Raw genomic sequence first — 14,560 nt, forward strand, 5'->3', positions numbered from 1 at the left:
AGTCATTTGTTCCAAAGTCAAGCCAAGCCAAATGTCTAGCATCTGCAAGCTATGCCAAAGCTTACTGCTCAACTGCCATATGTCAAGTTTCCACAGAAAGCCATATCAGGAAGTGACATTTTATATATGTGTGCATTTATATTGTATATGTACAAATATATTTATATGTATGTATATATGTATATTTAATTAAAAATAATATATATATATAATATATTTGTATATATGTTTGTAAACATATGTATATGTGTGTGTGTGTATATATATATATATATTATGTGCATAAATATATCTATATTTATATTTACACATAGTTATATGTATATTATATATATTTAAATATATGTTTATATATATATATATTACTATATGTTTATATAAATATTATATATACATACATATATATATATATATATATATATATATATATAATTTTCTTTATATATTTATGTTTATATTTATATTTATAAATAACTAAATATATCTCTATATATATATATTTATATATATTTGTATTTACATATAATTATATATAATATATATTTGAATATATGAGAATATATTTAAATATATGTACATATATATTATTATATGTTCATATAAGGAATATATATATATATATATATATATATATGTGTGTGTGTGTATATATTTATATATACTTTTATTTATTAATATAAACACAACATAATATATTATATTATATATTATATGCGTGGATGTTAGGATGATGTCATGTGTCTACTACAACCTCGGGTTTGCAAGTGCATGTGATGTCATGTGTCCTAGGGTTTTACTAGTGAGCACAAGGAATACTCTGCACTGCTAGCGGACTCAGCAATCTCGAAGGAAGTCTAAGGAAGATGTATTATTGCTGGTATTCACTGCTGTATGATCTGCTATGCTTATGGCGCAAGGTGTACAAAGTCATTTGTAACCTTGCGCCTCTGATCTTGCGTACAGATGTGCTACGGATAAAGGTGCATGGCTAGACTTGGAAATTCACATGTGAATCAAAGATGTAACCTCCACAGTAAACGCAAGTTGGAATGAGTTTAAATTAAACCAAGGCACTTATAGTGTATACAGGGGGTTGCAACAAGCGCCACTTGGTTATATTAACCAGGAGTGAGAAGAGAGACACATGGAAAGCATCAGAGCGCCATTGCATGTTCATACTGTTGCAGAAACTAAGGCATGGCTTTGTATACCCCTGCTGAGCGCCAGTTGAAATCTGTATGCACAAGGATGAAAGTAAAGCGCCACTTCTCTCCTCTTGTGTTAGCGCCAGTTGGTTAAGATTGACACAAGGTTTAACCAAGACTGATAACAGGGGTACTATGAATTTCATTGAGGCGCAAGTTGCTTCACTTGAATATTGGCTAAGGCATGATAAAGAATAGTGGCACCACAGTGGTACACTGTATTGGCGCCACTTGATTTAAAAAAAAAAAATAGGCCAAGTCATTTACACACTGTTATAATAGAAGACTTGCTGGAAGCGCCACTAGCACTGAGGGAAACAAGAAAATGAGAGTGGCGCAAGGTGACTATTTGTTAACCAGGGTTAGTTTATGAAAAGTCTATAAATACCCCATTTGTATTCTCACAATTGTAACACACACCACTTGACACATATTGTACAAACTCTCTCCACACAACCCCTTAGCTTAGCACACCAAAAGTAATATAGCACCCTTCGAGGTATTTATCAATATACAGATATACCTTGGAAAATATTGTGTGTTGGTTTAATATTTTCATATCCTCAGAAACCGACTCAATAAATATCCGGAACACGAAACCCATTACAGAACTGCAATTTGTTTATCTGCAAGATTCGAAAGAATTTTAAATTGTAGTGAGTATCGTATTCAACCACCCTTCTACGATACTTTGGACCTAACACTAATGAACAACTGAAAATGGAAAATTGAAATAATCAAGTAAACACAAGATAATTAAAATTTTGGGTGGCTTGTTTTTCCACCCTATATAATTATATTAAGAAGAATCTGTGATATTGTTACAAATACACGGCTGCGGATTTTTTAGCACTTGCGTGTTCAAGAACTTTCTTAAATGTTAGTGTTTTATCATACACACAAAGTGATAATGTTACTTGGTTATATACTCCAAGTTTACAATGCAAACTAAAATATAAAATAGTTCTGTTTTCTATGTTCAGAATGCTTTGTCTTCACTCATTGTACTATACAAATCTTCTAGACTTTCTTCATCTTTGACTGAGTTGTTTGTCTTAATCCAACTTGTTTGCATAGAATTTGAATGTTTTTGCATCTTTTTTAGTTCCCTAAATAGGCTTCCATGTCCAAGAATGTGTAATCAACCCATGTGAGCTGTCAGAATGTTGTCAAGTCACTTTTAACAGATATTGAGTTTATCTGTTGAAAGATTCTTTATCTAGTTGATATTTATTTGTTTGTTGATTAAGTTACACTTTAATCTGTTGAAGCTTATTTATGACATTCGTTAATTCCTGCTAGCTTCTTCATCCATTGACCATCCTTCACTTATACATGACTACAAGGTATAAAATATTTCCAATTTACCAACATGTTCAGTATATCCATTGATGGATAATTGAACTTATACACTAATAGCATCAACTTTATCGGTTGATAGATAAACTAAACTAGACATGCTACAAATTATCGGTTGATAAGCTTCCTTTTAACAGATATGGAAGGCATCATGCTATTCGTTGATAGCTACAACACTTAAATAAATTACATAATGCATTAAGGGCTCGTTTGGTACGATGTAACCCAACACGGTAACCTACACTTCCATGGAACTTATATCAGTTATCGTGTTTGGTTGGATAAAGTTTTGGATGTGCACATGAACCCAGACTTCGAAGAATTTTACAGTTCCGCCAAAACACTATAACCTAGTTACACAGGTCCGATGTGGGTACCGTGAGTTACACACTCTATCCCTCACCAAAAATTATATATTAATTTATGTAATAATTATAAAAAGAAATATTATGTCAAAATTTAAATAAAAAAAGACTAATTCGAATTAAACTCTATAATATAATAATTTTATGTTAAATATAGTTATATTATCATTATATATAAAAATCAATTAATTTTAAAGAGTTTAGTTCTATTTAATTATTTTATATATATATACACACACACACCACACACACACACTCTATTTTAATTGTATGTGATATGTAACATATTTACATTTTCTTACAAGTCATTTATTCATTTATTATATATCCTAATTTAATATTATCTAATTCTTAAATTATGTTTAGTTATTTATCTTTTAAAACCAAAAGTCTGACAAAGATATGTTAATATATTACATTGTAATATATATTTAATTTTAATTTTTTTTATTTTTAATTTGAATTCTACATTTATCTTCTTTATTTTATAAAATTTTTTGATTTATTTTATCATATAAAAGTTTAGTTTTTTATAATACAAATAATAAATTTTAAATTCTAGTTACATATCTGAATATACTACCAAACACAGGTTTTTGATATACATGATAAAATGTACACAGTAACCTAGTTCCTAGGATGATAGAGTTACGATGTAAGTACAAGTCCGTTAAAGCAGACGAGGCCTAAGTATTATATTATCATCAAAATTAGGTGAATCCCAACAATTTCTAATTTCATAAGCACTAGTGGAAACGAAGTCAATTCACATGTTACAATATTGTCATGGAGTTGTAAGGCTTTATGATATGTAACTTTTTTTTGTTTTGCAGATTTTTGTTACGTTTTTAAATTTATACATTTGAATTTCAATGCTTGTCCTTTATCCGGTATAAGTGAACCGAGAAGATGATGATTTTGACCATTTAATCGGTACACATAAGGTGCTCCACCATAGTTCATAGAATGGTCTACCCTACCTCTAGTTGAAGTAAATGCAAATAAATTTGTTATTGAACAACTATTAAGAAAGATTGTAGAAGGGGGTTGAATACAAACTTTATTTTATAAAAAATTTCTTGATTGTCGAAATAAAAGACATAGATAAATAGAACTAAACTAGAAAATTAATGAAAATAAGAGCTTTCAAAAATTTCAGGTGGGTGTATTTCTCCACATAAGAGATTTTATATTGAAGAACTCTTTTGTGTTGAAAAACACAATTATCAGGTTATTGCAAGACACAATGAGTTCCATTCCTTAGTTTGCAGTACTTTTATTTTAACTAATATTCCGTAAATGTGTGATATGTTCCGCACTTTTATGAAACAAATAATATCTACTATTCATCTTACTCTTCTTCTCAATTAATCATTTATAGAAGTTATACTGTTAAAGAACACAAAAAGAGAAGAAGCTGTGCAAGATAATTGAAAAAGGCAGCAATACAAAATTATAAATCACAAAACAACTGAACAAAAAGAGATGATAGTTATAAAGATGAACGGATAAACATAGAGATGAACTGGCAGATTAACTTCTCGTATGTAACTGCCAATTTAAAGATACAGAATAATGGAAAAAGAATTTTCAATTTATAAATTGAAATAGTATCATCCGTTGGATTATAATGGAGGAAGAGTCAAGATGGAGTACTCCAAGTCTCCAAAGATTTGGGGTCTCCATAGAACTTACACCAAATAATCAAGGGCATCTGTTATGGTTTTGTGTTATATATCTCTCCGTACTATTCAATAGTTCTGCGCATCTATGTAATTGTTTGTCACTTCGTTCATCATCGATTATCGTTCTTCTTCTCCATCTTGAAGTCAGCAACCTCCATTACGTTTCACCTCCATTGGTCTGGTTAATTTTTGTTCTTAAACATAGTTGAGGAGGATGATGGTAATCAAAATGTATTGTTTTGCACCTCCATTGCACATGTACATATGCATACAATGAAAATGCAAGATGATGATGACAATTACAATGGATTATTCTGCAACTAACCTCTAAACATGGTTGAGGACGATAATGTACGGTTCGACGATTCTGTTATACACGAAGTTGTCAAACCGATGTACAAGACGCTGGTCTAGCAGTCCGGTAAAAAGCTTGATTAATAAATAAAGATTTATTAGAGAAAAGAACGAATAGTTAGTGATATACCATTATAGTTGCAAAATATACAGTCCTGCAAATCCGTATATGTGATTGTTATAATTAATAAAATCTGTTTTATTCCCTAAGTAATCTCAGTCATTCATTAGTTTTATAAGCCAATAGTAGATTATTTGGTCTCCAAAGACTACACCAAAATAAGTATTACATAGAAATCAACTCTATGAGATTACTTGGGGAATAAAACATATTTTATAAATTATAACAATCACATATACGGATTTGCAGGACCGTATATCTTGCAACTATATAAAACACAAAACCATAACTGATGCCCTTGATTATAGCTGGTGGTCCGTATTTTATACTGTATATCTAACATTCACCCACTAAACATAATGTAATGTTTTGGTTCGAATTTTCTCCAAAGTCATGTCGAATAGACTAAAACCTTGCTTGGGGAAGTTGATTTCAGATAAGCAAAGTGCATTTATAGGGGGAAGACTTTTAACTGATAACGCACTGATTGCGTTTGAGGTGAATCATTATATGAAAAGACTCAGACAGGGAAGAAAGGGTGTGGCAGGATTAAAGGTGGATATTTCCAAAGCATACGACAGATTGGAATGGGGATTTATAATGAACATGATGCAGAAATTTGGTTTCACCGAGACATGGATTAGCAGGATCATGAAAATAGTTACTTCAGTTTCGTATAGCTTTCTGCAAAATGGGACTGTGTTTGGGGATGTAGTGCCGCAGCGAGGGGTGCGTCAGGGTGATCCTATTTCACCTTACATATACATCCTGTGTGCAGAAGGACTGAGCGCCATCATAAGACGTCACGAGGAGGTGGGCTTAGTGCACGGATGCACCATAGCCAGAGGGGCACCTGCTATATCTCATTTATTATTCGCTGATGATTGTTACTTTTTCTTTAAAGCAACAAAGTCAGAAGCAGGTGTGATGAGGAGAATCCTGGATAGATATGAGGAGATCTCGGGGCAAAAGATTAATAAGGACAAGTCTACTATCACTTTCTCTCCAAATACAAGGGATGAGGATAGAAGAGAAGCATGTGAACAGCTGGGGGTTAGAGCCATTCAAAGTCCGGACAAATATCTAGGCATGCCAATGTGTATAGGGAGAAGAAAAGCCTCAACATTTTCTTTCTTAAAAGATCGAGTTGGTCAAAAACTTCAGGGATGGCAGAATCGCTCTTTGTCAAAAGCAGGAAAGGTGACATTGTTGAAAATAGCAGCACAGGTTGTCCCAAACTTTTGGATGAATTTGTTCCTAATTCCTGCAGAGATATGTGAGAGTATTGAGAAAAAGATGAATGCTTTTTGGTGGGAAAATGGCAAGGTGAATAAAGGAATCAAGTGGATGTCTTGGGAGAGACTTTGTACGGTGAAAGAGGATGGGGGATTGGGTTTCAAAAGCTTAAAAAAGTTCAATATTTCAATGTTGGCAAAGCAAGCATGGAGGCTTATCAACAATTCAAACCCATTAGTAACAAATCTCATGCGTGCTCGATATATCCCGAATTCAGATTTTCTAAATGCTAAGCTTGGTGCAAATCCGAGTTATGTGTGGCGAAGCATTCTTGAAGCTCAGAATGTGGTTAATCAGGGATCTCGACGGAAAATTGGAGATGGGTAGAGTACACGGGTATGGCATGTACCGTGGCTACCTTACAGAGAGAATGGATACCTTACATCGGCCATGCCAGAAGAATTGGAAAATATAACAGTTCATGGTTTGTTTGCTGAGAATCGAAGGGAGTGGGATGATGACATCCTTCGAGATATTTTGAACGACAGAGACATAGATCTTATCCAGCAAATCTCTATCCCGAGAAGAAGCATAACAGACTCCTGGATGTGGATTTTTGATGATAAAGGTGAGTTTACAGTGAGAAGCTGCTATAGACAATTACATGGGGAGAATAGTTGTCCTGATAAAGTGTTCTGGAGCAAGTTATGGAAACTGAAATTACCAGGAAAGATGGTTAATCTGTTATGGCGAGCTTGTCGCAATTGTTAGCCTACAGCTGCTGCATTGGTGACGAAGCATGTGAGCATTAGTACAGCTTGTGCATGGTGCCATACGTGTATAGAAGATGACAAACATGTCTTGTTTGAATGTAAGTTTGCAGCGGATGTGTGGGACATTATGGGTCTGAGAAGTTTGATCACATTGCGGCCAAATGATTCAGTGAGGACAGTCCTGCAGCGGATTTTTCATGTAGGAAGTAAGGAGCAGATAGGCTTAGTAGGAATCATATGCTGGAATTTATGGAACCGAAGAAACTGCTAGGTGTGGGATCGAGTGAATACATCTACCTTCGGTATGAAATCTAGAATTTGCCATATGCTCGCGGACTGGAACAAGGCTCAGGCGGAGAAAGGGAAAGGTACAGCACCCCATCAACTGGGGGATCGAATGTGGAGAAAACCTCCTACAGGCTGGGTCAAAATAAATACGGATGCAGCTTGTGTACCAGGGACAGCTCATCTGGGAGTTGCGTGTGTTGCTCGAGATGAAAGTGGTCGGTTCCTACGGGCTAAGGCTGCTGCGATTCAAGGAAATATGCAGCCCCGGGAAGTAGAGGCAATAAGCCTGAGGGAAGCACTATCTTGGATAAAGGACCGGAGGAGCTCTAAATGCATTTTTGAGTGTGATGCTAAGCTGGTGGTGGATGCAGTGAATGGAGATTGAGAAAATTCCTATTTTGATATGATTATCGACGATTGTATTGATGTTCTTAAACACTTTGATGAAGTGTTAGTGGCTTTTGTCCATAGGTCTGCGAATAATGTAGCCCATTTGTTAGCTAAGGCTGCATATTCTATGTCAGGTCTACAGGAGTGGGTACATACTGGTCCAGAGATTATTACTTGTATTCTGGCATCTGAGGAAGTTTAATTTATGCAAGTTCGTTTCCTTCAAAAAAAAAAGGAGAATAATATGGAAATATTAAAAACAAGAAATGACTAAGATGTTGGTCTACAATACTACAAATACATATGTGGTCTACATGTTTTTTTTACTTATTTTTTCTGAATAAATACATGCAAACACTGAACGTATAATATCCATATAGACGAAGAGAGTAAATGTCAACCAAACAAGCACCTGATCTTCGAGTGTTGACCAATGCCCTAAATATCATAATCCAGAGAAATGACCCCAAATATCATTTATTAACGTTATATCATGTAGTGTTTTGGATACTTATTCAAAACGCAACATCGTCTAGCGTTCTGTCAGGGTTAACCTAAGACTACACGTCGTGTAGGGTTTTGTTGGGTTCAAACCAACAAAACGCTACACGATCTAACATTTTCTTCTCAAATTGAAAAATCTAAATTATTAGGCGTCAATAACTGATATTTAGGGTCATTTTTTCTAACTATATTATTCAAGGCATTTCTTTTTTATGAGATCTGGGGTCATTTTTGCTGATTTTTGCGGTCAAACTCAAACGTAACCAAAAAGTGTAATTTAAGGGGTTGAAAAAATAAAATAAAAGATATGCGATAAATAGCATTAGAGAGAGCGGCAGACTTTCACGAGCTCCATCATCCTTTTTCTTCCTTTCTATCTTCCTCATCTCTATAATTGCATTATTTGCGTATACTGTGTATATATCATCAACACTCTTTAGAATATATATCTCGTTGAAGTGTCCCACTTTAAAACCCAAGAAATAAAACACTTCACGGGCTCAACCTCATCTTCTTCAACCAACCCCAGCTTGTGATCAATTTCCCGCCACGTTTCGGGTCGGGTCAAATAAATTTGACTCATTGATGACGATGATATCACGATTTTATGATAACCATGTAACTGAGTCTGCTGAAAACTAGGCCCCTTTTGTCCCTATTACATCTCTCACAATCAATACTTATATATGGATCGTCCAGCTATGACTGTTGGAGCTGGTCTGGACATGCCGATAATGCATGATAGTGATCGTTATGAGCTGGTCCGAGATATCGGGTCGGGTAATTTTGGGGTGGCCCGGTTGATGAGAGATAAGCACACTAATGAGCTTGTTGCTGTTAAGTATATTGAAAGAGGTGACAAGGTTTGTTTGTTTCTTAATTTGTGGTCTGTTCTTTAGTTTGTTTGTGTTGGTTTGGTTTGGTGGTGTGTGTGGTGGAGAATTTGCCCCCAAATTTTCGTTTTGTTTCTCGAAAATATGAATTATTTAGGTGGTAGAATATGATGAAATTGAATAACTAGTAGTGTTAGTAGTATGTTAATTCTCGAGAGCTCGGGCTCTTCGTATTAATTGGTCTTGGCTATCCCTGTTCGAGGCATTTCATGATGAGAGTCGATTTTTGAGGATATGTATCACGGAATTATGTCTGTATAGAAGATCAAGGTTATATGTAAGAGGTGATAAGTGAAATGTATTTGAGAAATTATGATATAGGTGATTGAAGGTCGTGTTTTACTAATTTCCGATTAAGATTAGCTGTTTTTTAGTCTTTATATTTTTTTAACCAGGATACATGCTTCTGTTTGTTAGTTATTCAGTCGTGTGATTAAGGTCTAGCATAGCGCCTCATGAGACCTCCTCGAAATTCAGTCTCCCCTATTTCAGCATATGTAGTTGATTATTTGTGGCGGTTTTGTGAGAGACCATGAATGGAACAGACTGGAAATATATCGACGCTGTATTCTTATGTACTAATTGTAGTATAATAGTTATTCTGTCTGGCAGGGTGGCCTAGATTTGGTTCAACTGACTGTTACTATTACTCCCTCCGTTTCAAATTAGATGTCCACTTTCAAAAAATCACACAGTTTAAGAAAAGTGAATGTTCACAAATTAATTGCATTAAATGACCATAATATGTTGAATGAGATTGATCTAGGAAATATAAATAAGAGATATGTGGAGTAGAATTGATTTTGGAAATATGATTTTGCAAAGTTGAAGTGGACAACTAATTTGAAACAAATTTTTTTCTTAAAAGTAGACATGTAAATTGAAACGGAGGGAGTAGAAGCTTCCAAAAACAATGATTACCTTTGATGCTTAAAAAGTTTGTGCTGAAATTAATATTTGCATTTACCTTCGTCGTTATACTCCACATGGTTTTCTATGTGATGTCGTAGTTGATGAATGTTGGAGCACAGCATCAGTTGTGTATCAATGTATTTTGATTGATTTAGTTTCACTTTTTGTTTATACAGATAGATGAAAATGTTTCCCGTGAAATAATCAACCACAGATCGCTGAGGCATCCCAATATTGTCAGATTTAAAGAGGTATTATATTTTTTCCAGAGACCATTTAAAATTTTATCTAACATGAAATTTCAAGTGTGAAGTTTTTCTTAAATCAAAATATCCCTTTTTTAGGTCATTTTAACACCAACCCATTTGGCTATTGTCATGGAGTATGCATCCGGAGGTGAGCTGTTTGAGCGGATATGCAATGCTGGACGATTCAGCGAGGATGAGGTTTTTATTCAAGCTCTAGTTTTGTTGTCAATATTATCTCCTATATATTTTAGGTGCATTCACTCCTAGATTGTGCTGCAGGCACGTTTCTTCTTCCAACAACTCATATCTGGAGTCAGCTACTGTCATGCTATGGTATTCTAAAAAAATTCTATGCATTCCCGGAATAATTGTATTGTTGAGGCACTTATATTCGATATTAAAATTTTAACATGAAGCAAGTATGTCACCGTGACTTAAAACTGGAAAACACATTACTGGATGGTAGCCCAGCACCTCGGTTGAAAATTTGTGATTTCGGGTATTCCAAGGTATCACATTTTAATTTTTATTTGTTTCTAAATTCCCTTATTATTTCATTTCTGTTACTAGGTATCTTATCTTTGGCATCATTCATATCTTTTGTAAATTTCCATTGACTTTCCAACTGACTACCAATGATAGTTCATTCTTCTGATCTGTACTTGTGTTTCAGTTCTGTTACCTCTCTATTTCTCGTATTGTTGTTTTTAATTAGTTCAGTTTTTCTTTCATTTCTGATTCCTCAGTCGTCGGTCCTGCACTCACAACCAAAGTCAACTGTTGGAACACCTGCATATATTGCTCCTGAAGTGTTACTGAAGAAAGAATATGATGGCAAGGTAAATTAAGTCATCAACTCTAATTTAAATGTGATTAGACAATTGTCCATTATTTGGTGTCAATTATGTTGTTACGACCCATGCATCAGCAGTTTGTTTGAATCGTATTTCAAAAATTCTTAGAAATTTGATGTTATCATATTCATTTTCCTCCTACCCTCTCTGTGCTAGTTTTGTGTCAAGCCACAATCCTCAAGGGAAAAAAATGTGCTCAATAATCTATACCCCTTTGTATAAGCTTCACATGTCAATTTATGCGTAAATCATGCTGTTCTCGAGCGTGTCTTCTAATTCAGGTTCACTAATTACATGCTCATGTCAGCATAGACATGAACTGGCTTTCTGTTTCTTCAACTATATGCTGCTAGTCACCACTATGCTCTTGTTTGCAATATAAGGTCTAATTCCTATTTATTTGGTTATCTTGCCAAATTAACTTCAGATTGCGGATGTATGGTCATGCGGTGTTACATTATATGTCATGCTAGTGGGCGCATATCCTTTTGAGGACCCTGAGGAACCTAAAAATTTTCGCAAGACAATTCATGTAACGAGTCACCCTCTAATTTATAATGCACTCCGTCTTGCTATACTCCTACTAATATTTTTTTTTGTGCAGCGAATTTTAAACGTCCAGTATTCAATTCCAGATTATGTTCATATATCTGCTGAGTGCCGTCATCTAATCTCCAGGATCTTTGTAGCTGACCCTGCAAAGGTAGTCACCGTTTCGATACTGTGAGTACTGACAGAATTTACCTTAGCGGCTGGAGGGAAATTTCTTTTCATGTTCTGCTTCCTAAAGGACAGATTACTTTTATGCTTACTTTTTATTTTTTATTTATTTTATATTTTATCTTTCATCTTTCGAGCTTTTATCCTGGGTAGACTTTATGCATACTTTCTTGTGTTTGTATAATCAGTTTCTGGTTTTGAAGTGGCTGGGGAAAGAGCAGATGCTGTCATTCTAAAAACCATTTAGTCTATACAAAATGTGCCAAATCTGCTTTCTTGAACATATTATAAGTGCTTATGCCACTATAATTCTTATTACTCTACTATAATTTAACTAGATCGGAGGACTGACTTAATGGTATTCTTTCTGATTCCTTATTTGAAACAGAGGATAAACATGGACGAGATTAAAAACCACGACTGGTTTCTGAAAAACCTCCCGGCAGATCTAGTTGATGAAAACAAATTGAACCAGTATAATGAGCCTGATCCACCCATGCAGAGCGTTGATGAAATAATGCAGATAATTGCAGAGGCAACCATACCTGCTAATGGAGGAAACAATCTCAATCAGTATCTGACAGGTAGTCTGGACATTGATGATGACATGGAGGAGGATCTAGAGAGTGATCCAGATCTTGATCTCGACAGTAGTGGAGAAATAGTTTATGCTATGTGATTTTATGTTCAGTTCTGACATATGGTAGGAGGTTAAGGAAGCATGCAGTTTCTGTTGTCCAAGCATATATATAGTCTCTAAATCTGGTAAAAAGTTAGGCAAAAGTGTCCTCCGAGCACATACGAATTCTATTATCTGAAATTTCCAGATGATAGGGCAACTATGTTTTTCACTTTTGTTTCTCACCTGTGTTTCTTCCTGCATTCCACTCTCTAATGAGCAAAGCTCTTGATACTCTGTTGTTTCCGCTTTCCACCTTCAATTGGTATATATGTACTGCGTACTCGTGATGTAACGTAACCTAATACTCGGGGCGTGTCTATAATTTCCGGTCCTCTGTTTGTGCAAAATTGTTAAGTAAAATAAGGTATGTTTTTCTCTATCATCTTCTCTGGAGTTCTCAGCATCATTATCTGCTTTTCTCATCTTTTCTTAGCTAGTCTGCTATGCATTTTGTGCTCATTTATATTTTATATAATTTTTTATGCTTAAGTTTAGTTGCTAATTCATTTTCTTGCTTCTACAGCCTTCAGCTGCTATACTTCTTACCTTAACTTTCCTATTATGAAGCGCATAATGCCTTGTACTGTACTAGTAATATGCAAAGGCTGAAGACATGCATTCAATATTCTAGGCTTCTAAAATTTTTGAATCCTCTATTTATACACTGGGATCTATCTCTGAGTCTCAAAATTTTCAATCCCAGGATCTTGAAAACTGATTTAACTAAGATTTCGGAATTTTAGCTCTTATCCAGGTTCGAAGTTGTGAATGTGGATATTACAAGCATATACCAAGTGGATATTACAAGTAAATAGTATGGATATAATTTAATATTGTTTGGTTGAAGATATCCACATTTAATATTGTCAATTAGATTTACTGGTAAGTTGTTGAAGTTGATTGATTTGATTATTGTTATTATTCATGGATTTCATTATTACTATAAACAAGTAAACGGCTAGATTTGTTATGATCTACTAGTATGATTTGATGAAAATTGTTTAGTTAAGATCTCTCAGCTGTATAATACTCCCTTCGTCCATTTTAGTTGTCATATTTGGTTTTGTACCGGTCAAATTGACCAAAGTTTGACTGAAATTTATTAATATTTTATCAATTGAAAAAATAAAAAATATATATCACAGGAAAAAACTTTTAATCTACTTTAACCTTTTAAGATGTAATTTTGAGTTTTTTAAAATAATGAAAGAAAGACTTATAATCTTTGGTCAAAATTTAGTCAATTTGACCAACAAAAATGAAAATGTGACAACTAAAATGGGATTTCGGGACGGAGGGAGTATTTGTCTGGTAATTTATAGTATTATATTAATTATCTGTGGAATTACCATACTGTATTAAAATAATGCACTTGGCAAGAGTCATGTAGTCATTTTTTGCCCAGACCATATATTTAAGTTTGCTGTGTCCTTTGTATTCTCCTTGCGTATTTGCTAAAAGATATTACAATCTTTTTCAAATTATATATTTTATCCGAGCAAAATTTATCTGATTTTTGGCTTTCAACATCACACTGAGCACTCTTTTAACTTTTAAGTGGACATTTCATGTTTCTACGAAAATCTCAAAAGATAAACAATTCGAAAATAGGCGTCCAAGTGAGAAGAATAATTTTTGTCGTAGATTAACTCCGTATTAATATTTCTTTCTTTTTTTTTGTGAGGATCTACATACTCGTAGATGAGTTGTATCATAGATACAATAGCCGCATCAGGGATTACTTTCATCCAATAAAGTTTATCATCTAACCGAAAGATACGCAAAGATATCTCCGGATGTTTAGATAATAAGACTTTAAAGTCTGATAAGAAAACCCGTAAGGTCTCTCTCCAAGATCCTGAAAAACAAACCAAGCAAAAACAAACATAAGAATGATAAATTAAGAAAAAAAGTATTGGGAAATCTACAAAACTACCTACCTTTTCTTTAATTATTTACAAAAATACTACC

General features: G+C 34.2%; 1 protein-coding gene across 1 annotated transcript; it reads left to right on the forward strand.

The window, feature by feature from the left end:
• The first annotated feature begins 8,589 nt into the window (after window positions 1–8,589).
• LOC108205083 (serine/threonine-protein kinase SRK2E) lies at window positions 8,590–12,971 on the forward strand. The gene is made up of 9 exons (XM_017374867.2): window positions 8,590–9,143; window positions 10,262–10,336; window positions 10,430–10,531; window positions 10,613–10,666; window positions 10,750–10,842; window positions 11,080–11,172; window positions 11,615–11,719; window positions 11,792–11,890; window positions 12,296–12,971. The coding sequence occupies exons 1-9, from the start codon at window positions 8,967–8,969 to the stop codon at window positions 12,584–12,586; spliced, it is 1,089 nt and encodes a 362-aa protein (XP_017230356.1). The 5' UTR covers window positions 8,590–8,966; the 3' UTR covers window positions 12,587–12,971.
• The last annotated feature ends 1,589 nt before the right edge of the window (window positions 12,972–14,560 follow it).

This window comes from Daucus carota, chromosome 1 (assembly GCF_001625215.2).
Source record: "Daucus carota subsp. sativus chromosome 1, DH1 v3.0, whole genome shotgun sequence".
Taxonomy (NCBI): Eukaryota; Viridiplantae; Streptophyta; class Magnoliopsida; order Apiales; family Apiaceae; genus Daucus; species Daucus carota.

Coding starts and splice junctions, on each gene's coding strand:
- LOC108205083 (XM_017374867.2), top strand. CDS start 8,967: ATGGATCGTCCAGCTATGACTGTTGGAGCTGGTCTGGACATGCCGATA. Junction 9,144..10,261: donor ATATTGAAAGAGGTGACAAG/GTTTGTTTGTTT, acceptor TTGTTTATACAG/ATAGATGAAAATGTTTCCCG. Junction 10,667..10,749: donor TCAGCTACTGTCATGCTATG/GTATTCTAAAAA, acceptor TTTAACATGAAG/CAAGTATGTCACCGTGACTT.